The 27100-nt window shown below is 28.2% G+C and overlaps 3 protein-coding genes across 3 annotated transcripts in view; 2 read left to right on the top strand and 1 right to left on the bottom strand.

Moving 5' to 3' along the window:
• Window positions 1-1826: 1826 nt before the first annotated feature.
• Window positions 1827-2405, bottom strand: LOC136078479 (uncharacterized). The gene is made up of 2 exons (XM_065794252.1): window positions 2085-2405; window positions 1827-2033 (listed from the first exon to the last, which is right to left on the bottom strand). The coding sequence occupies exons 1-2, from the start codon at window positions 2403-2405 to the stop codon at window positions 1827-1829; spliced, it is 528 nt and encodes a 175-aa protein (XP_065650324.1).
• A 3318-nt stretch (window positions 2406-5723) lies between these two features.
• Window positions 5724-6857, top strand: LOC105843717 (probable palmitoyltransferase ZDHHC24). Its single transcript, XM_065792383.1, has one exon. The coding sequence runs from the start codon at window positions 5785-5787 to the stop codon at window positions 6646-6648; it is 864 nt and encodes a 287-aa protein (XP_065648455.1). The 5' UTR covers window positions 5724-5784; the 3' UTR covers window positions 6649-6857.
• A 474-nt stretch (window positions 6858-7331) lies between these two features.
• The window catches only part of LOC100215025 (U5 small nuclear ribonucleoprotein 200 kDa helicase), a 40291-nt gene continuing 20522 nt past the window's right edge, over window positions 7332-27100 (top strand). Inside the window, exons 1-8 of the mRNA XM_065792382.1 lie at window positions 7332-7422; window positions 16211-16380; window positions 16469-16643; window positions 21735-21800; window positions 22345-22480; window positions 22656-22714; window positions 22789-22875; window positions 23380-23529. Of these exons, the coding sequence (XP_065648454.1) occupies window positions 7378-7422; window positions 16211-16380; window positions 16469-16643; window positions 21735-21800; window positions 22345-22480; window positions 22656-22714; window positions 22789-22875; window positions 23380-23529 (888 nt within the window). The 5' untranslated portion in view covers window positions 7332-7377. The remainder of the gene's footprint in view (window positions 7423-16210; window positions 16381-16468; window positions 16644-21734; window positions 21801-22344; window positions 22481-22655; window positions 22715-22788; window positions 22876-23379; window positions 23530-27100) is intronic.

Here is a 27100-nt window from a genome sequence, read left to right as displayed (position 1 = left end):
TTCCAATCTAATCAAAAATTGTTCCCGGTTTTGACACAAATTGCACCGGTAATATTTTCAGTTCCAGCGACATCGGTACCATCAGAATGCTTATTTAATTCAACCGGATTAATAGATACGGAGCTACGGAACCGGCTGGCGCCGAGCTTATTGAAGCAGTTAGTTTTTATTAAAGAAAACAAATAATAAAAAACATTTTTTTATCAAATAATGTTTTGTTAAAAGAGTTCGAATTGAACTGAAATTTGTTTTCACTTATAATTCTTAGTAACTTAAAACACTTGTATTCTTATTTGTTTATCTGATGAGCTTTTTTACAAACAGCTTAATTAATGACAAGTTGTTTTCTTTCCAGTCTTTATTTTTTTTTCCTGTCTGAAAAAAATACCAGTGTTCAATTATTGAGCTGCCACCAGGGCAGGTGCTATTAGGTGTCACGTGGTGGGGTGCAATTAAAATTTTTGCTAAGTAAAAAATAAGGTCCTTGTTTTTTGAAATTCGATGACTGACTGGTCTAAAAGGTCTACATTTGCCGGCTTATTTAAAAGGGTAAATTTTTCCGACTAAATGCACAAAAAATGCATTGAGGAGGGAAGGGGTGTAAATAATTTTAAATTTAAGTAATCTTTCCCCGTTACTGAATGGTTTAGAATTTGTAACTAAAGATACTAATTTCCTAGCTTGCAACAGTAGCATTTACTGTTAAGATAGTGCCTCTTTTTAACAAATCTTGTTGTCCAACGAACTAATTATAAACTTGTTTTTTGTTTTTTTCCCTAATTCGTCAAGAAATTGGTTAAGATTTTAGATTTTTTGAATCATGGTGCCTCTTTAAATTATATTCTTTGCACACTAAAACAGATTCATTACATACTAAGCATACTGGCACCAAATTAAATTTACCAAAATGGTATTATTTTGCTATGTATACATTTATCTCTATATATAACATATATATATATGTATATATATATATAAATGTATATATTTATTTATTTATATATATACATATTTATATATATATACATTTATATATATATATATATATATATATATATATATATATATATATATATATATATATATATATACATTTGTATATATATAATAAAAGGTCTACCTGCTGAAACACCCCGTGGTAAATTATTTAGGCGCCCGATTATTTTAATATTATTATGCAAATAAAACATAATGTATTAAAATTATTTTCAGAAAAAATTTAACTTTCCAAAATTCTTTTTTTTTCTTCCTGAAATTAAATAAACTTTTCGAAATCTAATTTTATTTTCGAAATTAATTTAGGATATCAAATATTGTTTGGTTTTTTTCGAAATTAATTTTTGTGGAAAACCATAAAAAAAAGCATTCTAATATTTTGTAGAACCTCCTTTCTTATGTAAGCATTGGTTCACTTTCTTTGACATCGAATTTACAAGATTTTGAGTTATTTCTTTAGGCACATTGTCAAGCAGTTTCTTCATTTCAATTTTTAATTGCTCAACATTTAAAATTTCGATTTTTCCAAGATGATGATCTAACCACGACCAAAAATTTTCTATACAATTTAAGTCAGGGCTGTTAGCAGGCCAAGACATTATCGATATTTGGTTGTCGACAAACCATTGTTTGCATATTTTTGCTGTATGACATGGAGCACCATCTTGTTGATATATGATATTACTGTTTTCTTCTTTAGATATATCAATTGAGGAAAGAAGGCAATTATCTATAATTTCAGTATATCTATCAGCATTAAGTCTACCTTCAAATAATTGATAGCATCCTGCATAATTCATGCAGGCCCAAATGCCTATACTCCCACTACCTTACTTAGTTCGTTTTAATGTATATTTCGAATCAAATCTCTCTTTAGGTATAACACGGCTTTTTCGTATATCTACCTCAACATTCATTTCTTCAGAAAATATAACATTTTGCCACTTGCAATCAGGCCAATTTTTATGTTGACTGCACCATGCAATCCTTGCTTTTTGCTGTTTCTTTGAAAGTCTTGGCTTCTTGCATGCAGATCGCTACATATAATTATTTCTATGAAGAATTCTTCTAACAGTTCTTGAACTCACTTTTATTCCAGATGTATTTTTTAATTTATGACAGAGAGCGCTTGACGATAATTTTCTGTCATGTTTCATTAAACGAATTAATAAACGTTCATCTCTTTGTGTTGTTACAGCTGGCCGACCAGATCGCCGCCGATCATCGATATCACCTGTTTTAGTAAAACGTTTTAAAATTCGTGCAACAATTGAATATGCAATATTTAACTTATTTGCTATTTGACGATGAGATAGTCCTTGGTTTCGAAGAAAAATTGATTCGTAACGTGTTTTTTCAGAGATTCTCGACCGTGATTTTGGAGTTTCATGCTGTATTTTTTCGCTCATTTTGTAACTTTTTTATTATTTAATTTATTCGAGTTTTTATTAGTACTATTTAAAACAAAAAACAAAAAAATATAAGAAATAATAAATGCAGATGATAATAAAATCAAAATTAATGAAAAAAATCATGAATTTATTACTTAAATTTTGAAAATTAAGCAGTGAGCCTTAACTTTTGACCAACATAAAAAATAAAAGTTTTATTGTATTTGTTATCAAATTATTTATAATTAGGAGTACGAAATAAATTTTAAGGAAACCACATGTCAATTAACCAGTAAACATGATACTTATTATTTAATACTAATAAAATATTGAAAAAGTATAATAGTTTTTAGAATAATTTCAATCAAACAGGATTTAAAAAAAAAAAAAATAGTGAGCTCTAATTTGTGGCCAATGATGTATATATTATATAAAAATTATGTTTTTTTTAAAAAAAAAAATACTGCAATTTTGCAATTTTGTTCCCGGTTCATTTTTACTTATTCTCTTGGTTCCACTTTTCCTTTCTGTGGTCGTCATTTTTTGTGTGGGGAATTATTATAACTTTCCCCAAGACATAAATAAAACACTTTTCAGTTTGAAACACTTTTTCGCTTGGTACCGTTTTGTCCTTTCTGTGATCGTCACTTTTTGCGTGGGCAATTATTATAAATTTTCTCAAGACATAAATAAAACACTTTTCAGATTTTCTTTCATTTTGCTGTAATCTTTATTATTTTATTAACTTCTGACTAGAATAAAATATTATGTACTCTTTTTATATATATTTCACAACCATGTTATAACCATATTAGGCGCTAATTGCTCCCAAGCGGATTGGAAAAAGTAATTCACAACGTTTCTTTGATAATATGTTTCATGGGTGAGTGACGCGGTTATTGAAAAAGTTGAAACAAACAAGTGAGTTGTTGACGATTTCACTAAGAAAGCTGCACTCAATATGTGTTATTTAAAGGGCTGTGGATTAGCGGGGCATTAACCAATTTACCTGAAGCTGAGCTAAATGGATTTCAAAATGAAGTCATCAGGCTCAAAAAAAGAAACCAAAAAAAGAGGAGTCAGCATTAATATTAAATATTAATGCTGACTCCTCTTTATGGCCAGTTGTTTTAAGTTAAAAAGAACTAGATGCAATCATTTTAAAGGATCTTCTTTCACATTTTAACGAGATTATCCCCGTAATTCTAAAAACAAAATCTTTTCTTTGAACACGTTTCATTAATCCTTGCTTAATAAGGAAACAGAAGAAAGAAATTTTTTGGTTTGGAGCTCTACCACCAAGAGTCTTTACTGTTTACTTTGGGCTCGAAAGAAGTATTTAAAAGCGGGGAATCGTTTTTTCCCTGTTAGAAATGAGTGACTAGGGAACAGTGGAGGAAACGTGATCGTGTGCAACAGCATCAATCCAGCCTGTCGCATCAAACTCTCTATATGGATTGGAAAGAGGAATCTATTTGTCATACCTGCTTCACTGGTATATCACTCAGAGGCTCTGTACGTTTTCTGTAGTGGTCACAGTCTGTACTTATGTGTTGTGCACACAGTTAAATTGGCCATTGAGAATAAAAAGTTCTTTTCTAAAGCGACAGGAGTTTCACTTTTTAGTACAAGATGAAGCTCTTGTATCAATGCCATCAAACTACTTCCCGAGAGGCTGAGAGGGATGTGTTGACAGCTCTTATCGTGCCATATAAAACCTGGATTTGATCAGTCAAGCGAGAGCCTTAGAAAAATGGTTCTCATCTTTTGAGTTTATATTGTTGATAACAATTTGATACAAAACTCTTACTTCTGTTAACAACGTTAGTCATTTACTACATTCTGAAGCCATTACCGTCTATGAAGACTACAGCTACGTTGGTTAGCTGCTAGAAAATCTTAAACCAATTAGAGACTATTGGAAGCAATTTTTCCAAAAGGCTATATTTGTAGCTAGACCTCTAGAATTTGAAACTAAATTCGCAAAGTAAAATTCATAAAAAAGTAACTTGTAAAAAAAGTGTAAAACAAAGCGCTTCCACAATGAGGCATCAAAAACAACACATTTCTATGACTATGAAAAAAAAAAGAATTCAAGGTGAACATTTTTGATGTTAGTTTAGAATGTTTGATCAGCAGATTTGGCTGAGTAATGATAATCTTTCCATTTAAATTTTGCTTGGTTTTATCTCGCATTTTCAGTTCGTCTTTTTTCAAACGCATTTTACTGTAACTTACCATTCGTTCTCTAAAATCTTTTATTTATCAAGTTTTTTTCTCGCATATTAATACTTTGGGACTCTCCCATCTTTATGTTTTCGTAACTCATACAGTCTACAACTTCTTAAGTCTTTTGTCAACCGTTTCATTGGTCTTTAACACTATTGTTTGTTAATTAGTAACTCGCAACTTAATAGCGGTTGCTTGCAGACTTGTTGGAAATGAATAGTCAGATGTATTCTCAAATCTCAGATAAAAACTCAAATTAAAGATATTAGAACAAATATGCCATGGCATAATTGATTTTGCTTTATTTATAAATTCATTAAAGTTGTCTCACGCTTTGCCTAACATACTGTTTAACGATGAAAACATCTAAAAGAAAGTTTTGACATCAATTTGTTCTGACTGGAGAGCTTTGCTCTTTGATCGAAAACAATTTAAAATGTTGCTCCAATACGAGTATGAAGACAAATTCAAAAGTTGTTCCGAGTTAACACCACTTGAAACTATGATAGAAATCAGTTATTAAAGGTCAACTAAAAAAAGTCTCATGTAAACATCATTCAAAATTAAGTATACTATACGCATGCGCCAAGCGTGTTTTAATCTAACTATCGGCGTTTGTTCACTCAACACTTTACTATGTTTCATATTGTCGGGGAAAAAACCAATCTGGCGTGTATATAATTTGTATAATTTTCCTGCTTCTTCCCTTCTACTTTTTAAATAACATTTAAAAAAGGTTATAAACCCTCACACATATATATTAATGTAATCTATATGTTACGGAAATATAATCAAGTTATAGTTTGATAATGTTAAATGCAGTTAAACCTTTTTTAACCTTGTCTACATGAAAGTTATGCTATTAATGTTTTACCTCAAAAAATAATATCTGCCCCATGTCAATTAAACGTGTATAAAGTTAATATTGTATAACTTTGCATGATAATACTGTTGTCAAAAAACTTGTGGAATGTTCAATTTTAACTTCTGAGCACTTTGTTTTATAGAATCGCAGTTTAAAAGTCCCTTTTTTATGAGTCTTTTTTATCAGTCAATTTGCTAATAATTCAAAGATTGGGTAGCACTCGTTATTTAAATTTAAATGATGTTTTAAAAATTAATGGTTTTTTCTTTAGAAATATTTCCTGCTCTTTAATAAAGATATATAATGAGAAAAATTAGAAGTTTCTGGCCTCAACATAGTTTATCTGATAAATTGGCTTTTTCATTTACTCATCTTGGTTTAATTGGAATAATATTGTTTGAATTTTTTATTGTTTTACCTATTTATCATGAGCCATTCACAACAATGTTCTGTATCCAAATAGCAATTGGATTGTATCTTGCTTTTCAAGTGTTTTCAAATTTATATGCAATGATTTTTTTTAACTCATCAATAAAATCTCAAACAAATCTTCCATCAGTTTTGTATCCAGATTGGGTGTATTGCAATTTTTGCCAGCTAAATACACCACCTCGCTCTCACCACTGTCCCGTTTGTAATGTATGTGTTTTAAAAAGAGATCATCATTGTATTTTTACTGGAAATTGTGTTGGTTTTTATAATCATCGGTATTTCATTATGATGGTTTTTCATTTGTGGCTTGGTTGTTTTTACTGTTTATTGTATAATATTGAGTACTATATTGTTATGCTTGGAAATATTGGCTTTGGGATGTTGCTCAAGTTATTGTTTCCACTACTGGCATGGACATTTGGCTTTCTTAATAGTTATCAACTTTTTATTGCTTTTATAATGGGTATAAATTGTATGGCTATGTTGCTTTTTTCAACTTTAGTTTGTTTTCAAATTTTTTTTATTAGCAGTGGTCAAACGCAGTTTGAATGCCGTAAAAAAATTAATTACTATTCTCTCAGTCTGCTTAAAAATTGGCGTGTTGTTTTAGGGAATAGATGGTTTTTAACTTGGATTTGCCCCTATATTACTTCTAAATTGCCTGGAGATGGTACTGATTTTAAAAAATCGTCAATAGAAATGTCTCCAGTCAATAGCAATGTCAAATATTTATAATTAATTTAAAAGCATTTTATTACTATTGTGCTGTTGGATCTAATTCTTACTGTTTTAAACATAAAAATTTTTTGTATGTGCAAATGAATTTTTTAAATTTAATTTAAAAAAACACAATTTTAATATTTTGTAAAAGCATATATAATTGAACTTCATTAACTTTTATTAAGTATGTCATTTTGTTATTTATATAAATTTCTTTACAAGATATTTAAAGTGTGTTTCTTAGAAAAGTTGTAAAGAAAATGTTTCTCAAAATTTACACTTATATTTTTTATTTGTTTAAATAGTTGGATAAAAATTTATTTTCAACTTTTGCATGAATTATAAATAAAATAATAATATAATAAAAGATTAATTGAATAAAATTTTATTATGAATGTTTGAGTATAAATAAATTTTTAAAAGTTTTTTACATTTAAAAATCTTCATCTTTTCTAAATTTTCTATAGTGTAATGTCATTTTGTTTTCTCAATTTTTTTTTGTTCAATTTAACTTAACGTTCAAGTCAACTCTAAAATATTTGCATTTTTATTTATTAAAAAAAATACTTTTGAAGATAATTCATTTGTTTGATAAATTTTTCTTTTTAAAGTTTTTATTTATTTTGGTTTACATTTAAACTCTTGAGGTTGAAATTTGAGATTTCTCTTGATAATTATTTTATCATTTTTAAAAATTCATTTTATCATTAATACTAGAGCAGGTTAAAATAAAATTCATCAATAATGGCAGATGCTACTGCAAGATCATTGCAGTATGAATACAAGGCGGTAAGTTAATGTTATTATAGAAAATAATAGTTTTCAAGTAATATTATTCTTTTATACTAAGCTCCATAAGAAACACAATTGCAATAGTCAGTTGTGCATAGTTTTAATGGCTATAATAAATAAAAACAAATATTCGGGTTTTTTTTCAAAATCTTTTTTAAAAAAGTTTAAAATACTTAAATATATTCAACCCTTGGAATTAAGAAAAATATGGTCGGCAATAGTTTGCCGACCTCAAACACCTAATTCCGAGGGTTGTATATTATTATAAAAAAGTATAATATACAGGTCAAAAATGTTAAACATGTAAAATTTCCTGATGACTTATCATAAGTGTACTAGCACTTCACTTTAGGCAAGAATCATACATGGGTCTTTTCAGTTTTCTTTTGCCAAGATAAATATTAAATAGATTTTTTTAAATTCATTGTTTGTGATCATTTTAAGCTTACTTAAGTAAAACTACTTTTATAAATATAAATAAAAGTGAGACCTCTGCTTCTGAAAGATTTCTTAAGCCAACCAAGTACCTGGTTTGCTCTTGCAGCCGGTGCTTCAACTTGATGCTTGATTTTCAAGCCTTCTAAAACAAGAACACCTAAATCTCTTTTGACTGAAGTCGTACCCAGTTTTTGTCTTATTCCCATCTGATCAGTCATTGAGTATAAATAAATTTTTTCAACAATTCAGTCTTTGTAGACAAAGACTGATTTGTTGGAGCAACCTATGTGCATGCATTTTCATTTGTCCAATTTGAAGAGCATTAGCCACTTTTTTAACCATTTAACTGCTTTGTCAATGTCTAGCTGGAGACTTGCTTTGTCCTCCTCTATTTTGATGATACCTAAAATTTTGCTGTCATCAGTATATATCTTGATGTGGTGAACTATTTTTTCCGGTAGGTCATTTATTTAGAGGATGAGGAGCAACGGTCCTGTTACTGATCCCTGAGGCACTCTACTAGTTACCTCTTTCCACTCAGATTCAGCTTTGCCAACAACAACTCTTTGCTTTCGGTTAGTCAGCCAGTTTGTTATCCACCTGAACAGTGAGTCTCATAAACGGTAAGCTCTTAGTTTATGCAGAAGTCTTTTATGCGGCACTTTGTCAAAGACTTTTGCAAAGTCAGTGTATATTACATCTATGGCATAGCCATGATGTACTGCGTTCGTCAGAATATTGTGAGCTTCTAGTAGATTAGACACACAGTCCCGCTTAGGTAAAAAACAGTGTTAAGTTTTTGTGAATAGACTGTTATAACAGTGCTTAATGATTCGTTCATGAATGAAGCTCTCCATTATCTTGCATGGTACTGATGTTAGTGATATCAGTCTGTAGTTTGAGCGCTTCCTTCTGCAAGCGGTCTTAAAGATTGGTGTTATAATTGACTGTTTCTATAAATTGGGTACTTTACCTTCAGAGAGAGAATTGCGGTAGATCATAGCTAATGGTATGGAGATCATAGTTTGCTCTAATCCATATATACCTCTTTTTGTTGTTGTCTGTTGTTCAGTTGTTGTTTGTTACAAATGAACCAATGATAAAGCAGTGTGATTCACCTGCTGGTGTGTGACCTAGTGAGTCGCCTTTTATGTAGTTCAATAATTCGGTATGGTTGGTCCATGATAAGTCAAGTATGCTTCTTGGCTCTTCTTCTTTATTTCTTTTATAAGTATGGAGCATTACCATTTGTGTAAGGAAATTCATGTTTAGACATTGTTGGAATAACATATCACTTTGGTGCTCATTTTGCATGTGGGCAACTGTTGCTGATGCTCTGTCCAACTCAAGTTCTTTGTATGTTTTGTGACTGAATTGAAGTCGCTGTAGATTAACATTGATGAGCATTCCAGTTTTGAAATGATTCGCTTCGCAGTATCAATTGTCTTTATTACTTTTTCAAGCATTACTTTGTTGTGGTCCTTCCAGGGATGCGGAGTCCCAAAAGGACTCCGGCTTTATATCTCTACTTTTTCCAAGTCTGTAGTGTCCAGACGCTCTAAACATGTTTGTTGACTTATTATCTGCTATAATAAAAAAAATTCATGAGATTTAATGACTTGAAACTTATTATTTTTAAGCCCGGAGTCCTGGAGTCCGTGCCGTCATTATAACTAAGGACTCCGGGCTCAAAAAACGATTGTTTCTCTAACCTAAAAGTCTTAATTTTTTCCCTATTAGTAGTCCATAAACTTATTTATATTTTTAGAGCTCCTGGATACCAATAACTAGGATAAAGTAATCTTTTTGTGACTTTCAAATCCGGAGTCCTTTATGGGACTCCGCATCCCTGGGTCCTGCAGATAATAAATGCAACCCAGGAGAATCGACTCTTTGCCTAACTTTATAACTCGCCATACTTGCTCTATGTCCGATGAGTTCAATTGCGTTATATCTGTTTCAGCTACTGGTATATTATTTTTTATGTGTATTGCATTATCTTCCCGTACCCCCTCTGTTTTTTTTGTGTATTTGGTATCCTGGTAGTCAAATGTCTGATGTGTTGGTAAACCAAGACTCTGCAAAGAAGAGCAAATCTGGTTTGTCTGCTGGTTCTTTGATGTCTATTCTTGCCATCAGCTTATCTCATTTGGCACCATTCAGCGTGTGTAGATTATTTGCCCAGAAATTAAGTTGTTTGCGATTGGCTTTATTGGTAGTGGTAAAGGATTGGAGGATAAATGTGTTGGAGTCAGGTTGGTGAGATTTGGGCTTGAGCCATACTTGCTGTTGCGGCAGTGGTTGCAGCATAATTTTGATTGGTGTTGTTACTGGTGGCGGTGACTGATTTGATTTTGTTGAATTGATCTTTGCTGATCCACATACACTTCTTGTTCTTACTAGATTTTTTGACGTTGGTGCATCGCACAGATCCAGTACGTCTGGATGAACCAGCGAAAGGGCTTATTCAATTTTCCCTTTACAAGCTCTTCATTCTTTTGCTTTTTCTCGTTGAATAGTTTGTTTATTGCTTCGGCTGGAGTTCGATCCTCATGTGTGTAGACTTATGTGAATTGTTCTATGTTGTGGTAGTTATCCCTTCTCAGTGCCTCACGTTGGGTAATTGCAGATTTAAATACTACTTGGATGACCCCAACAAAGAACAGAACAGCTCTCAAAAAGGATCACCTTTTTGAGAGCTGTTCTGTCTCCTTTCTCTCTTTTTGTATTGGTGAACATGTACAATCTCGCCTTTACTTACTTCGATGGCATCAAAGAACTTGTTGACTAGCTCTTCATTGCTTACGTTTGTTGATTCCTTGAGTCCTACAATGACCACATTTGAGTCTTTCTTCTTTCTTGTCTTTATTTTGGTTGCTGCCAAGTTAATGATTTGGTTCCTTTTTGTCATGTCGAGGTAGAATGGTTTTTCATTTGTTGTTCTTGAATTTGCTGCTGGAGGTCTGTTTGCCAAAGCCTCGGGTTGCTCACGTAAGTTTTTGATGTCATTATCATGCTGTTGCTTTATTTCAATTATGGCTTCATATTCAATTATCTCAATACAACTTTGATGATATTGGCTGTTTTGATCCTGTAGAGTTTTTCAAATGTGTCTTTTGTAATTGTTCCAAGTTTAATTACTCCGTCAGTAGCGTTATTTATGATCGTTTCAATTTTTTCAATGTTTCTTGTCATCATTATGATCCAATAGTTTTCAAATTATTCAAAATTGTACATTTGTGAGAGCGCTACCACTCTAAACAGTGGATTATCTCTTGGTTGAGAATTTTTTGAACTTTTAATTTTATTAACACAAATACTATGAAAAGTTTAGATTTTTTTTTTCCGTCGTATGTATATAGTTAACTAGTTAAAGTATAATATAGTTAACTAGTGTACATATAAATCAATTGATATTATTTTGTAAGTTTGCCATACAATATTCAAAAAATATGAAATTTTATCAGTTTGCAAAAAAAAAGTAAGATTTAAAAGCTATATTGACAATAGTTATTTTATTTGTGCCTATAGCGTGTTATAATGATAAATGGCTTGAATAAAGTTTCTTTAATAAATTAAATACTGTTTGTAATAATATTTGCAAAAAAGATAATAACAAAAATACTTCAAAATTTCATTATTTTTTATTATAATAAGGTTACACTTTTTAGCTCTTGTGCTAGATTGATTAAAAATTTTTCTTATTAGAAAATTATCTAAATTGATTTAAATAAAACTTAAATCAGTTTAGATGATTTAACTTTATTATTTTATTTATCATATAAAACTGTTTATACTTTTGTTTTTGTTGAGAAAAATTAGTTATAAAAATGCTTTACATAGAAAAGTTGTTTTTAGTCTTTACATAATAAAATTATTTAGTACATAATCAATTAATTTTTACTCATAGATTAAACATAGATTAAAAGCAACTTTCTGTAAGAATCAGGCAGAATCCAATAGTGACCCTCTTTAAGTTTGCCATTTTTTTAGTAAGTTGATGCTATTGATACTAAAAGGTAAACTTCCAAAAAAAAATTATTGGTTCTTTCAATATTGGCAAAAAAAAATTATAACGCAAAAATTACACAAAAGTTGTTTTTTTTGTCATTTTTAGTCATCATTTTCATTTAAAGTTGCAAGTATCCCATAATTTTTTATTATTATTACAAATCTTAATCAAATCTTAATGATAAAAAAAAAAAACGATAAAGATGGTTTACTGTAAAAATTTATTTTCAAATATGAGTATTTATCTTTCATCTATCATGAATTAAATTTTTGTTCATTTCAACCTTCATTTTTATCTAAATTCTTTGGTAGTCTATAATTTTTTTTTAAATATAAATAAAATTATAAGGATAGGAGGAGGAGGGAGGGGGGGAATTCGCAATGCTTTATGAGTAGTTAGTTCTTTTAAATTTCAAACTAAAAATAATATTTTTTGAATTTATTTAATAACTAATTTTGCAACAAAGAGGCTGTTCATAAGTTTTTAGACACCTTTGTCACAAAACCCTACCCCATTTACCCTCCCCTCTTCCTACAACATAAATAATGAGCAGTCATAGCCCTTTACATTTACTTTAATAGATGAAAATTTATAGTATAAAAAATATTATGAGTACCTTAAATGGCTAAAAGGCTTTGGATTAAAATAAAAATTGAAATAAACAAAAAATTAATTTTTGCCTACTTTTGAAGCATGATATTTAAACAAGCAATATGCTTACCATATTAATTTTATCCTGTTTTAGGTCTCATCTAGCTAATATATAATAATGAAATGAATTAACTAAAGAAAATGATGTGCTTTCTTCTAATTTCAAGTTTAAAAATGCATTTGACACCATTTGGTCATTAATACTAAAGTTTTGTCAAATTTGAAGTCAAATATCTAGGGAGCAAATAAATATTTTTTAATTAACAATTTAGCATTGATCATCTAGTATGAATAGCAAAAATATATTGTAAAAATTTTAATGAAGCTCCTTAATAAGCTTTGCCTAATTCTAAGAGATAGCGGATCTCAATAAAAAAATAGTAAGTCAAATCTATGTTTTTTTTTTTTACTATTTTAATACCCCATTGGTATTTTTATAAATATAGTAGATAAAAGGCGAATAGTCATTTTTGAAAATAAACATTTACTGTTAACTCAGGGCTCTAGCCATTATGAGGTCATAAAATTTGCGCTATTTGACTATACTTTCTTATTATTCTGTTTAAAAAATTATGAGATACTTGCGGTTTTAGGTAAAAATGAAGATCAAAAATGAAAAATTTTTTGCATACTTTTGAGGCATGGTGTTTAGACAGACCAAAATGTTTACTTTACCTAGTTTATCATTTTAAATTCTAAACTAGTCAAAAAACAATAATCTGGTGAAATACCTATTGAAAAAATGCTTTTGACACCATTTGATCAATATTTCTAAAAACTTTGAAATCCATTATCTAGAGAACTAATATATTTAACTAGAGAATTTATATATCTAGGGAATTAATATGTTTCTTAAATAAAGTTTAAAGTATGATTTTTAACAACATTTAAAAATGATTATAGAGCAAAAATACAAACTTATAATTTTATTTAAAATTTTTTATTTTTAGATAAAGCCTGATTCTTAGAAAAAGTTGTTCTTAAACATTTAAAAATAAGTTTATGACATTTTTCAACAAGGCAATTAAAAATTCAAAGAAATAATGGAGTTTTTTTTATTTATGTTGAATATGTGTTATTTTTTATTGTACAACACATAATACACTGTATCTATAGGTCAAGAAAAATCATAGGCCTGATATATATATATATATATATATATATATATATATATATATATATATATATATATATATATATATATATATATATATATATATATATATATATATATATGTATATATATATATATATATATATATATATATATATATATATATATATATATATATATATATATATATATATATATATATATGCAGGGCAAGACAAATCAATGAATGTGTGAACATTTGTTAAAAAAAAAGACAGAAAAACAAACGTCACGTTTCTTTACTTTTGCTAACACAAATGTTGGCGTTTGTCTAAAATTTTAAAAAATGAATGCATTATTTCAGCAAATTTTTTTCCGCATAATTATGTGATTGATAGTATTTTATTGGTTATAAAAAACACACATTTATAATAAAAAACAACTAGTTGCTAAAATTTAATCACTTTAAAAGAAACTGTGCTAAAAAATGATTACCTTCTTCAATAGTGTTACTTTTAAGCAAAATAACTAAGAACGCCGTTGAAAAAAGTCTTTAACTAAAGTTGAAAACTTAAGTTAAAATGAATGCATTTAAAATTACATTAAAAGAAACCATGCGAAACTTTACAATTGCTTTTTTTGTGTCCTTTTTTTTTAATTTTCTTATTTTCCTTAAAGTAAAGTAATGCTTGTTTGCACATTAAAAACACTTTTAAAAAATTTAAAAAGGATTTTAAAGTTTTGCTGAAATATATATACTCAAATAGAATATACAGAATTATTATGTTTATTTAGTTTTCGTTTTTTATTGTGCATTTAATAACACCAACAATATAATTTTTTTTAAACTTATTATTAAATACTTAACATTATATTATTTTAACACGTTTTTAAAAAAGAAATGTAAAAACAACTTTTATATTATTTTTAGTTCCTTTTATTTTAATTTCTTCAAGTTAATATGATTTTTTTTTAATAAACGTTTTATTGATAAAGTCAACAAGCTAAATTAAAAACAATTCATTATTTAGTATGGATGGAATTACAATTTACAACAGACAGTTTATAATTAATAGTAAAGTGATCATTTAATTGGTTTTAGCGCACACTAAACTAATAATAAATAGTTTAGCGCTGCGCTCTCCTACGAAAAACCAGGACAATGGTTACCCAAATCATTAGGTCTTTGCATATTAATTATCATTAATTTGCACACACTTTGCAAATGCTTAAAAAATATTTTTGAAAAAAAATTTGATTAAATTCAATAGGCATCTTTAATATATCTTACATGCCCACAAAACGGGTTTCAAAGTGGAGGGGTACAATCGTCCATTTCTAAAAAAAGTCTTCTATATCTCAGGCCTTGTTACGAGATTTCGCTGTGTAGCGAAAACGCGTAACGCATTTCTAAGTAACTCAACTCAGCAAATATATTTTGCATCGTTAGAAGTTATATTGCGTCACTAGCGTCTTTTCAAGTACCGCATTGTAATTAAAGTTATTTTATTAACACGTTAAAAATCATACAAACAGTTTCTTTTTTTCTCACTATAACTAAAGTTACAAATAAAATCTAAGTTCTTATTAAAAAAATCACTTTTATTATTTTTTTCAAATATGAACTAAATTTTATTTTGAAAAAAATATTTTTTTTCATGAAACGTAAAATATTTGTTTATTTTCTTATGATTTTATATTTGGTTTTTGGTTATTTTATTAACTGTTAATAAATTTTTTCTTATTTAATTTGTGAACTCTTTTTAATGTTTTTAAACAATAGAGTTATTTTTGTTATTTATCAGTTACCGATAATATATTCGTGAGCATAATTTATTTTCATAAATTAAATGAACGTCATTAAAACTTTACAATATTGAATTAAAAATAAACAAAATATCTTATTAATAAAATATTTACATCAAAATAAATCGTGCATTTTTTTAATCTATTATGACTAAAAATAATTTTTATATTTAAAAGGAATTTATATATTTAATTCCTTAAGATAAAACTTAAAACACTTTATTTTTTTTAGCTAATTTTTAATAACAAAAAAAAAAATTATGAAACAAATTATTTCTTTAACAAAAAAATCTATTAGTTTACAATTGCGGTTAAATGCTTTTACTTACGACTTTATTTCTTCTGAATTAACGTCACGTTAACGATAATCAAAAGATAATTTTAATATTCTAAAAGATATAAGTTTTTGCGTAGCGCAAAACTGCTGAACGCGTAGGCAAATTGCCTTTTCGCAAGCAAAATGCGAGCTGCGTAACGCTTCTTAACAAGGCCTGATATCTAGAAATTAAAAAAAAAAAAGTCCTCAACAAAAAAAGTGTGTGTGTGTGTGTGTGGGGGGGGGGGCTCTGGTGTTGTCAGATCTGTCTTATAACTTATTTACTAAAATAAACATTATTTGGAAATAAAACTTTTATTGTCTCTTGAAATATACGTTCGCCAATAATTAAAGATACAAGCGTCAATGTTCATTAAAAAAATGATTTGTCGTGGCCTTATATATATATATATATTTATTTAACCTATAAAGCAATTTATATGAGTTAATGAACTTTTTATTCCATTAGAATTCAAATCTTGTGTTACAAGCTGATCTTAGTTTAATTGAACGACGTGGTCGAGATGAAGCTACTGGAGAAGTTTTATCACTACAACATCACATTGAAGGAATCAAGATGGGAGATAAATATTTAAGATCTAAGCCGCCAGAGCTTGAAGATCAAGCTAAGAAAGCTAAGTGGGTTATTTTGTTCAATTTTTTTTAGTCATTTTCACATTGTAATTTCTATGTACTTTATTGAAAAAAAAAATTATTTCTATTATAGGAAACGCAAAACAGAAAAAGACGATAATTTAAATTATGGCAAACTCAAAAGTTCAACTCTGTTATCTGATAAAGTAGACGATATGGAGGGTATTTATTACAGGCCAAAAACTTCAGAAACTCGTCAAACATATGAAGTGTTACTTAGTTTCATTCAAGCCGCAATTGGTGATCAGGTGACCAAAGTTTCATTATTTAATTCTTATCATTTAAAACTAGCTGTTATGACCCATATGATACGGGTTGTGATAAGTCTCTTCCACACCCGACTATCTCTAAACTTGTTCTTAATTTCGTCTCTATACTTTAATTTATTATAGTAAATGGCAATAAATTAATCGATTTAAAGTGCTTGTCTTTTGGTTAACAGTTAATTTACTATACTTTAGAATTGTACTTATTCACTTCAATATTTTTTACATAATAAAAGTACCTTTAACATATAAGACAGTTGCATAACATTTCTTCAGGTGTTTTTGGAAACTTAGGCTATAATAACATTTTACCCTCTCATTTAGATTTATTTAAAAAGTAAATTTGGACATTGAAAAACAGGCTAAAGAGACCTAGTTATTTTAAATAAGTTAGCTTTATCTGTTTGATATTTTTTATAAAAGCTTTTCTGTGAAAAAAATCTTAACAAATTCATTCAATTAAGCTTTTTTACTGCAGAGTAAGGCAAATAAATTATTAAACCTGTTGTTTGTGCCAAAAATCGATACTTAATGCAAATGGAAACTTTTAGTACAAAAGGTGATAAAAGTATAAATGTTTTCTATTCACATATAAAAATATATAAAAAACAAAACAAAAGTGGCCAATATATCCATTCAAAACAATAATTCCAAAGATTAAAAATATAGAAATTTACTTGAGAAACAAAAAACATTTTTCCTGAGATAAAATAAAAATAAAAACTTTAATAAAAGTTACAAAAAAATATTATATTCAACATAAAAAAGTATCAAAAATACTTTTAAAAACAATTTAAATTAAAACATTGTTTCATTATTATATAACTTTTAGTAAATGGTATGAAGATTATCAAACTTCATTTTAGCTTTTAGAATACAATCAACATTCACGACATTTCTTAAATTCTGCTCTGTAGAACTTTCAAAAATCAGTCATAAAAGAAGGAATTTGACCTGAAAATGGAACAAAATTAAAAATTGAATACACTTAATACACATTAATGTACTATTTATTTATTTAAAACTTAAAAATGTGACTAAACAGATAACAAATAAGAAACTTACTTTGTGAGGCTGTCTTTTTTTTGTGAAAGTTTCATGATTTTTTATTGCAAGTTTGGATAAACAACTATTTTTAAAAAAGCAAGACTAAAAATTAATGAAAAATAAAAATTTGCTCTAACTTATTTATACAACCATCATTACCAGGTAGCTCCATTCTGAATGACACTGCTGAATAAGGATCATATCTATTTAACGGACAATATATGGGTATAAAACCTTCTTCAGGCCTTAAATTTTCAATACAATGCAAAATTTGCATATAGACCCTAAAACAGAAAGGGTCATTATTTGAAGGAGGAGTTATTTTGGCTGTAAAGGAAGCTAAAGATAGAGAGAAACTATAACTCAATGCATTTGAACTGAATGCATTAAACAATGAACTTGACTCAATGCATGGGTTTTGCTTGTGTTTTTATGACTAGGCAACTCATTCTATTATCTCCTAATGAGGGTACAGCTCTAAAACTTAAAACATAAAAGTTTTATGGTTCTGAGGCCGCCTGGTAGTCAGGTTTCCCGAACTCTGTGGTAGCTCTCAGAAAGGTTGATTTCATCAAAAGCCAAAAAATATCAAAGAACTAACAGTGCCATGTTGCGCATGGATGGTGTACTTTTGGTTTGTACTTTTGGTGTGCATTGTCAAGGCCCCATTTGGAGCCCTTCGCTAAGGTTTAGGATTTATTAAAAGTAATGAGGCAATTGCTTGGGCTATTAAACAGTGTGCTGAGTACTATCTATGCTTTGAGTCAAGCTCTTTAACAAATTTGAAAATGAATAAAGTACCAAAAACTATTAAACACAAAAAACCATCTTTATCACCAAGTTCTCTAAACCTATCAGTCACTAATATTCATGGTCTTCGAAGTACCTTTTCTTCTGTTGAGTCCTATCTCTTGCAAAATTCACTAGACTTATTTGCTCTTTGTAAGACTAATTTGAGTTCAGCTGTCTCATCTTGTGATCTTAGTGTTGATGGTTATCCTCCTTTAATTCGTAAAGAATCCAATAGTCACATGCTTAGCCTGGGCATTTACATTCTTAAGAATTCACCCATTTGTTGGGAAACTAGGTTTGAATCCACAGACTATTCTTTTATGTGATTTCATTTAGCACCACTTGCCTTTCTCTTTGTTCTATATCATTCTCCTTCATCTCAAGACTGCACTCTTTTTGATGCTATTACTGATCATATTAACCAAGTCCTCTCTCTTTATCCATCAGCCAATATCTTTGTTGTTGGTGACTTTAATGCTCATCAAACTGAATGGCTTGGCTTTAGTGTCAGTGACTCTGCAGGCATTAAAGCCCACAACTTTAGCCTTTCTCAATCCCTAACTCAAACAGTCAACTTTCCAACTCGCTTTCCAGACAACCTGAAGCATTTACCTTCTCTACTCGACTTATGTCTTGTTTCTGATCCTAGTCAGTGCTCAGTTTCTCCACATTCACCCTTAGGTGCTTCTGATCACAGTTTGATCCCTTTAAAACTAATATCTCATTCTTCTTTATCATCTGAATTCCCCTATCATTGTACCTCTTACAACTACCTTAAAGCTGACTGGGACTCTTTCTGTGATTTTCTTAGTGATGGGCCTTGGTTAGAAATCTTTCTTCTTCCTGTTGACAAATGTGCTTCTTACATAACTTCATGGATTCAGGCTGGCATGGAATCTTTTATTCCCTCTCAACGATGCCATGGTTTTCCTCACATTGTGCTGCTGCAATTTCCAATCGAAACCATTACTTCCATATCTATCAGCAAAACAGTTCTCCAGAAAACAGACATCTGTTTTTTACTGCTAGAAACCATTGTAAAAAGGTTTTGTCTAAAGCTAAAGCCCGCTTTTTTCAGGTCATGAAATCTTGTATTTCATTAAAAAAATTAGGCTCTCGTGACTTCTGGAAAAGGGCAAATCTGTTGTTTCACAAAAATAAGGTATTAAGCGATCTTGTTCTTAAACATGCAAAATAGAGTTGACTGTGTGAAATGCAAGGGTTTTGGAGATAAACACCAACTTTATCAAGAGTTTGACCTTTTAAAAGAGTATCGTCTTTTAGAGTCATCATCGCCTTTAAAGTCATCATCGCCTTTAGAGTCATCATCGGCTTTAGAGTCATCATCCTCTTCTAATTTTTAAAAATAAAAATTACAGGTTAATATTCTTTAAATACAATTGACAAAGGACTTGAATTGTGTTATTATTAAAATGCATGAATTAAATAAATTACCTGCCTTTAAAAGTTACTGTACTAATTTAGAAATATCATAAGGTTTATCTATTACTACAGAAGTTAAAAATTAAAAAGTTTTTGATCTTATTACTGATTAAGCAGATATTAATAGATTATAAAGATTTAAAAAATATCTCATAAAAAATATCTGTGTGGTCAAAAATATAAAGAGAAATATTTAAAGGCCAAGCATGCTAAAAACTCAGTGTCAAAAATCCACAAATGGGTAACAGCTGTATTAAGTTCAAATTTTAAAATTATTTAATGCAATTAAATAAAAAGTAAGTAATTTTAGGACTTTGTCAAAAATTTTAGGGCCCACACAGGCTATAAAGTATTTTTATACAACCATATAATGTTGTGTCTGTTCACCATTCAAATTTTTTTTTTCTTGTTTTAGTTTTAGTCGTATATAAAAATAATATTTTAAAAAACATTTTTATTACAATAAACTAAACTAAACATAAACCTAATATTTCATAAATTTTTAAAGAAAAAAGGATATGTGCAACTTCCATCATATTTGCGTTCATCATATGCGCAAAAATACAAATATATGTAAAAAAAAATAATTTTTTTTTACATATATTAGTTTTTTGGAGCAAATAAGCTCTGAAAAAAACTTATTAATGTTAAAAAAGTATATTACAAAAACAAAATTATATTTGATTACATCTTGGCATAAATTTCTCACTTCCATTGTGCTTTTTAATCAAACTAAGATTACATATAAAAAATTTGCCAGTTTCAAATATTAAATGAAGGATTTAATTATTATTTTATCAACAATGAGTTTAAGGGTAGATCTAGAATTTGATTTAGGCCTAACTAAAATTTGTCAAATTGCCTGGTTTTGAGTATAACTGGAAAAAATTTTCTGACAAATTAAATGTGACATGAAAAGATTTAATTTGCTGGAAAGTATTTTCTGACAAGTTAAATGTGACCAGAAAGCTTATAGTTTTTAAGTTGGTTTTTATTGTTTATAAAATTTATTGTGACTCCAAGGCAGATATAATATATGCCACAGTATAAGGTATATTGTGGCATATATTATAAAGACTTCGAGATACACAATAAAATAAAGAACAAAAACAACAAGCTTTTTGTTGATATATATTTATTAATGGTTTTAATAAAAAAATTTAGCTCAAGCATTTTTTTAAACATTTTCTTCAATAGAAGCATAACATGTTCATAACATAACATAACTTATGTTGAGAGTTGGTAGTCCCTCTCAGTCCCTTTCTTATTTTCAATCAATTTTGTTTCAATCGAATTTGTCGACTTGGTTGTTAAATGGATGCAGTGAAAACTTTTTAAAAAATAGTGATAACTTGCAGGGGCTTTTTAGACACTTTTCGACAGAGTTGAACATATTTGGGGAACATTTGGGTGTTGCCCAAATTCAGAAACTAGGAAAGAAATTAATTGCTTTTTTTTTTTTTTTTTTTTTTCAAAAAATGCATATATACAGCAGTTTCAGCAAAATTATTTAAAAGATCTTTTGCATTTAACTTGCTGCTTTTTTGTGATGTTAATAAAGAAGAATCTAATGCTGTTCTCTAATTTTTTTTTGTTTTGTTTGTTTTTTTATAAAATATACTATATTTTTATTTGTCATTATGAACTAGTTTAAATCTTCTACTGTTTTCTTTTAAACTTTTAAATCTATTAAAATAAGTAAATCAAATTATATAAATATGAAATTATATTTTATATTTCCAAGTTTTATCAAATACTTTACATTGTTTTCTATAAAAGGTTTAATTTCAGCCTAGAGACATACTTTGTGGTGCTGCAGATGAAGTTTTAATTACTTTAAAAGATGAGCGATTAAAAGTGAGTTTATTATTTTTATTTATTGTATAAGTCCTTAATTTTTACCAAAATGAAATAAATTGATTAGTTGTTTTTAAGTTACATTAAAAATAGTTATTTTAATGTTTCTAAACACTTGATTTACAGTAAGTCAAATGTAAAGTAAAATTGTTGAAATTAAAATATTCAATACAAACCTCAAATGGATTTGTTAGATATACCTTCAGATATAGTTGTGAAAGAAAAAGTACTAGGTTAAAACTGTCAAACAAAACTCATCGAGTTTATATAAAAGAAAAGAGTTTTGGTTAAAATGGTTACCAACAAGCTTCTGTAATAATGCAGAAGTGAAGAATAATATAAAAGGATGTAAAGTAAAGGGCTGAGTCAATAAGTTACAAATATCTTCGCATAATTAACAATATATTTATGAAGTTTATTTTCTAAGAAAAAACATTTATTGAACTTATTTTCAAAAAGCTTCTCATTAAGATAAATAAAAAACTGCAGTTTCATAGTGTGACTATGTTGTTTATTATGCAATTTTTCAATTATTTTTGTTTAGGATAAAGAGAAAAAAAAAGAAATTTCTGCTTTACTTGGAAACATGCCTGATGAGCGATATGCTTTGTTATCAAATCTTGGAAGAAAGATTACTGATTACTTAGTTGAAAAGGAATCAGCTGCAGGAGCTGCAGATGGTACTTATTATTAAATTATAAATAGGCTTTAGTTTGAAAAGGGTTTTCTATTATGTATTTCATTTAGGTTTATCATAACTTAGATGTGATTAAAAGTAAAACAAATAAATTTTTAACTATTTAATATACTACTTCTAATGAAAATGTTGTACAGTTTTTTCATAAAATATTTCAGAGGACATGATTGATGAAAACTATGGTGTTGCAGTACAGTTTGATGAAGAAGAAGAGGAGGTTTTTATTTATACATCTTATTCTTAAATAATTTTTAAGTATTGTAAACCTCATTTGATATTTCTTATCAAAAGGAAAAAGATGTACGTGAAATTCGTGACGAATCTGATGGTGACGATGAAGGTGTTGAGGCTGAAGTAGATATGACTTTACATGGTGGTGTAAGTATTTATAATAAAAACATTCAATATATTTGTAATTGTATTTCAAATTTGTTGTGAAGCTTGAAATTTAAAATGAAATACTTTTTTGAGTTTTTAATAAGGATGCAGTGCATCCCTATTAAAAGATAAGTGCTATTTAGTCATTCCACATTGCTTGTATTGTGTGTATTTTTTTTTTTGAAGTTTTATAAAATTTTGAGTTTAAAAAAACTCGGCATTCTACAGAAGTTTTAGATTATTAGAATCAAGTTATTTTATTTGTCCTCATCCAAGTTAGTGCTATAAACAGTGTTTGACTTTTAAACTATAATGCACTTGGATATTAATGCGTTTGTTTGTTTTTACTAATGTTGATTTTAACTTCTGCAGTTTCATTTTTAAATTTAAATCAATTTTAGTATCTTTTTTGTTACTGTTAGTTATTCTAGAATGCTATTGAAATTTAGTGAATCTAAATTCTGACTATGTTATGTTTATTATTTAAATTAATTTGTTTTTCAGTTAGATGATGACAGTGGCTTCAAAAAAAGTAGTGGGGTTCTTCATCCCCGTGAGATTGATGCATATTGGCTACAGAGGGAACTTAATAAGTTTTATAATGATGCTGAGTTATCAAGATCAAAAGCGGATGAAGTTTTAAATGTTCTAAAGGTGAAATCATAATAAATAATTTTATACACTTTATAGTTTTATGTTTTAAATTTTATATAGTTATATAACTAAAGCAGGGGTCGAAATAAGTGTTGGACATTGGCGCACCATGGATTGTTTTTGAGACTTGTTAATTTTAATCATTTGAATTAATTTAACCATTGTTCATTTTTGCTGAAAAAATGAACAATGATTTGTTGCCCTCCTAGCTGGTCTCAAGAATGGTCTGAGGGGCTGTAATGTCCGACACCTATTTTGACCCCTAAACTAAAGTATTAGATAAAGTATCGTTTTTATTTTTATTATGAATTAATTTGATTTTGAATTAACTTTGAATATGTATATTTAGTATTAATTAAATATAAATATATATTCCTAATATACCTAAATCAATACCAATGTTTAATAATATTATTTTTTAACAAATTTTTTAATTTTTATTTACAGGCAATATGTAGTTATAATCCTAAAGTAGTTCTTTCAAGTAACTTTAGGTTTTCTATATTATGAGGAAAGCTGTAATATAATTATTATACTCAATACCTTTATTTATTATTATACCTAATATTTTCTTATCTACCTTTATTTATAATTCTACCTAATATTTTCTTATGAGAAAAGCAATAATAAAAATGTCATACCTTTATACTAATGTAAAATATTAAAAAAAAAACAGATTATATCTTTTCTTCCTTTGATTTCAGCTCCAAGAAATTGAAATCTAATAATTTGAAGCTAGATTTTCATTCTGAAATTTTATTTTAGTGATGATTTTTTCTAAAGACATATATGTGTGTATGTCTTTTTTTGGCGCTATAAAATATATATCACTGAAATATGGCTGTTTCAAATGTCAAGAATTTGTGAACTTTATCTAAACAAACATCAGACCTCGACAGGAGGCAAGAGCTTTAGGCCTCGTCTCTTTTCTACACTCCATGATTAGAAAAATTAAAATTTTTGTGCACACTACATCAAAAAGGCTAAGTTTGAGTTTTAGATTGACTTTTTTGCTTACAAAATGCAGTTTTTTTTTTTTTTTTTTTTTTTTTTTTTTTTTTTTTTTTTTGCGTAACAGTCAATATATCTATAACATTAATCACAATATGGTCAAGTTTGCAAAGTTGTTTATAAAAGAAAACCATTTTCATTGTAATTAAGATGAAAAACGCAAAAGTCATTTTATGTTAAAAAAAATTAATCACATAATAAATTGCAATTCTTTTTAAAAGGCACTGTTGTTGCACAAAAAGATAAAATTAAAAAAGCACTCTGATTTAAAGGAAAATGTTTTTGATTATATTGGACTATTTGTATAAATATAAAATTAAAACACTCTAAATTATATTGATAAAATATAAAATTATTTGACTTATAAAAATTAAAAATATTACACATTACAAAGTTATTGCATAATAATTTTTTCTTTATGCAATGAATTGTGTGTTTTTTATATATTAATTACTTTAATATATTATTCACTTTTATTGTAGAATTTTTAATTGTTCAGGGCTCGAATTAAGCGTATCGCGATCGCAAATCGCGATTACTTTTCGCTCCTTCGCGATTAGTTTTTTCTTAAAATTTGTTTTTTCGCGATCTTTCTTTTTTTCGTGATTATTCTTTTTTTATTTTAGAATATTGATACTCTATTTGCGAATATTTAGTGTTCTTTTACAGTATAAAACTGCAGTGACTTGTAACGATAATTTTTTTTTTAAAGCGGAGCATAAAGTAAAAGAAAGAAAAATAAAAGATTCAGAAAATCAATTAGAAAAAATGGTCAAATGCAGGAAAAAGACCGATTGTTTAAGGAAGGAAAAATTTATAAAAAACAAACAATTAAAGACCTATTCGAAAGAAGAAATAAAAGATTTTGATTGAAAAAAGAAATAAAAGTTAATTGATTGAAAAGTCACTTTCTTAACTCGAATTTCAGGGCTTTATTCCGATTTAGCTCATTCATTATGAACAAATTTAATGATATTTTTATAAGTTTATTTTGCGAAGAATAGTGGAAGGCAATATAGACTCTAAATAGTTATTAAAAAAAAACTTTAAAGTTTGCGAAAGTTAATACGAAAGTAGAACGAATGTTTTCATGTATGAATCGCGTAAAAAATGACTGGAGAAGTTGTTTAAGACAAGATCTCTTAAAATCTCTACTTCGGATAAGTGAAGAAGGTCCTGAGATTGACAAATTTGAACTTGATACTGCTATGGACGAATGGTATAATGATAAAGTTAGACGATTGTCAGCAAGTTTTCATCGTTATCCGGAAAAAAGAAAAAGACAGTCAGGAAAAACAGACATTGATCTAGCGACAGTTACAATATCGGATTTGGAAGAAAGTGAAAGCGAGGAAGAAAATGTAATATTCTAAGCATTAAACTAGTGAAATGATTACAAAACGGTCAAACTATTTATGATTATGATCTAATACTTTTTCTATTAGCAATCAAAAAAAGTATTAGATCATAAAAGATTCTATTATTTAGACACATTTTTTTCTTTCGCTTTATTTTATTGAATGAAAAAAGTGAACGCTAACTTTTATTAAAAAATACATTGAATAAAAAAGCAATAAATAGAAATATCATGGGAATTTGATAAGGTTACTTAAATAAGAAAACTTACTTGCGGTAGTGGTGTAGTGGTAAGAGCGCTTGCTTTGTAAGCGAGAGGTTCGGAGTTCGACTCCCACCATGTCCCTGGAAGTACCGCGCTCAACTTAGTTTCTCCGCGCAGCGGCCTTGCTTGGCAAGGTTCGTGTTTCGGAGTTAAAGAGTTAAGAGAGGGTTGCACCACGAATAACAACTAAAAAAAAATTAAAAAAAAAAACACAAAAAAATGAGTAGCCTCCTCGACTGTAGTGGCCCCCCTCGGGCCTTGGGGAGGTGAATAATTTAAAAAAAAATTTAATAAGAATTTAATTATCATTCTTGTTTGTGATTGTGCGGGTTTTCGTGAAAATGTTAAGTTTTAACATTTTGTCGCGATAATGTTTTTTAATGTTTTTTATAACTGTTTTAAATTTATAGATTATTTTGTAAGAGTTTTGAATAATTTTTTTTACTGTTAAAAATTTATAGAAAATTAAATATTCTAGTTGTTTTAAAGAGTTTAAAATATGTAAATAAAATTGAAAATGAAATAATTAATTAAAAAAAGATTATATCAAGTTCATTGATTTTACAAAAAACAGCCATTAGATTTAATGCAGTATAATAATAGTAATAATGTAAATTATAAAAAAAGCTACTTTACAACCGCTGAACGTAAATGTTATGACATCTTATGCAAAATTATTTTAAAAAAACTTATTATATATGTTATTATAAATAAAGTAAAATAAATCATGCCCCCTCCCCTCTGGTGGGAGTGGAGGAGGGGTTATGAGTAACAAAAAAATCCCGATTAGATTTTTTTACGTTAATTCAAGCCCTGTTGTAATAATTCTTAAAATGCCTACATTCTATTACAATAAGAAAATATAAAACATTTTTTATAAGTAAAAGCTTTTATAGCTCTTTGACAATTTTTTTTATCAAATAAGTAATGTTTTTAATA

The sequence above is a fragment of the Hydra vulgaris genome, chromosome 03 (genome assembly GCF_038396675.1).
Source record: "Hydra vulgaris chromosome 03, alternate assembly HydraT2T_AEP".
Lineage (NCBI taxonomy): Eukaryota > Metazoa > Cnidaria > Hydrozoa > Anthoathecata > Hydridae > Hydra > Hydra vulgaris.
Note: the sequence above shows the minus strand (reverse complement) of the source record. Positions and strands in the feature narration are given on the sequence as shown.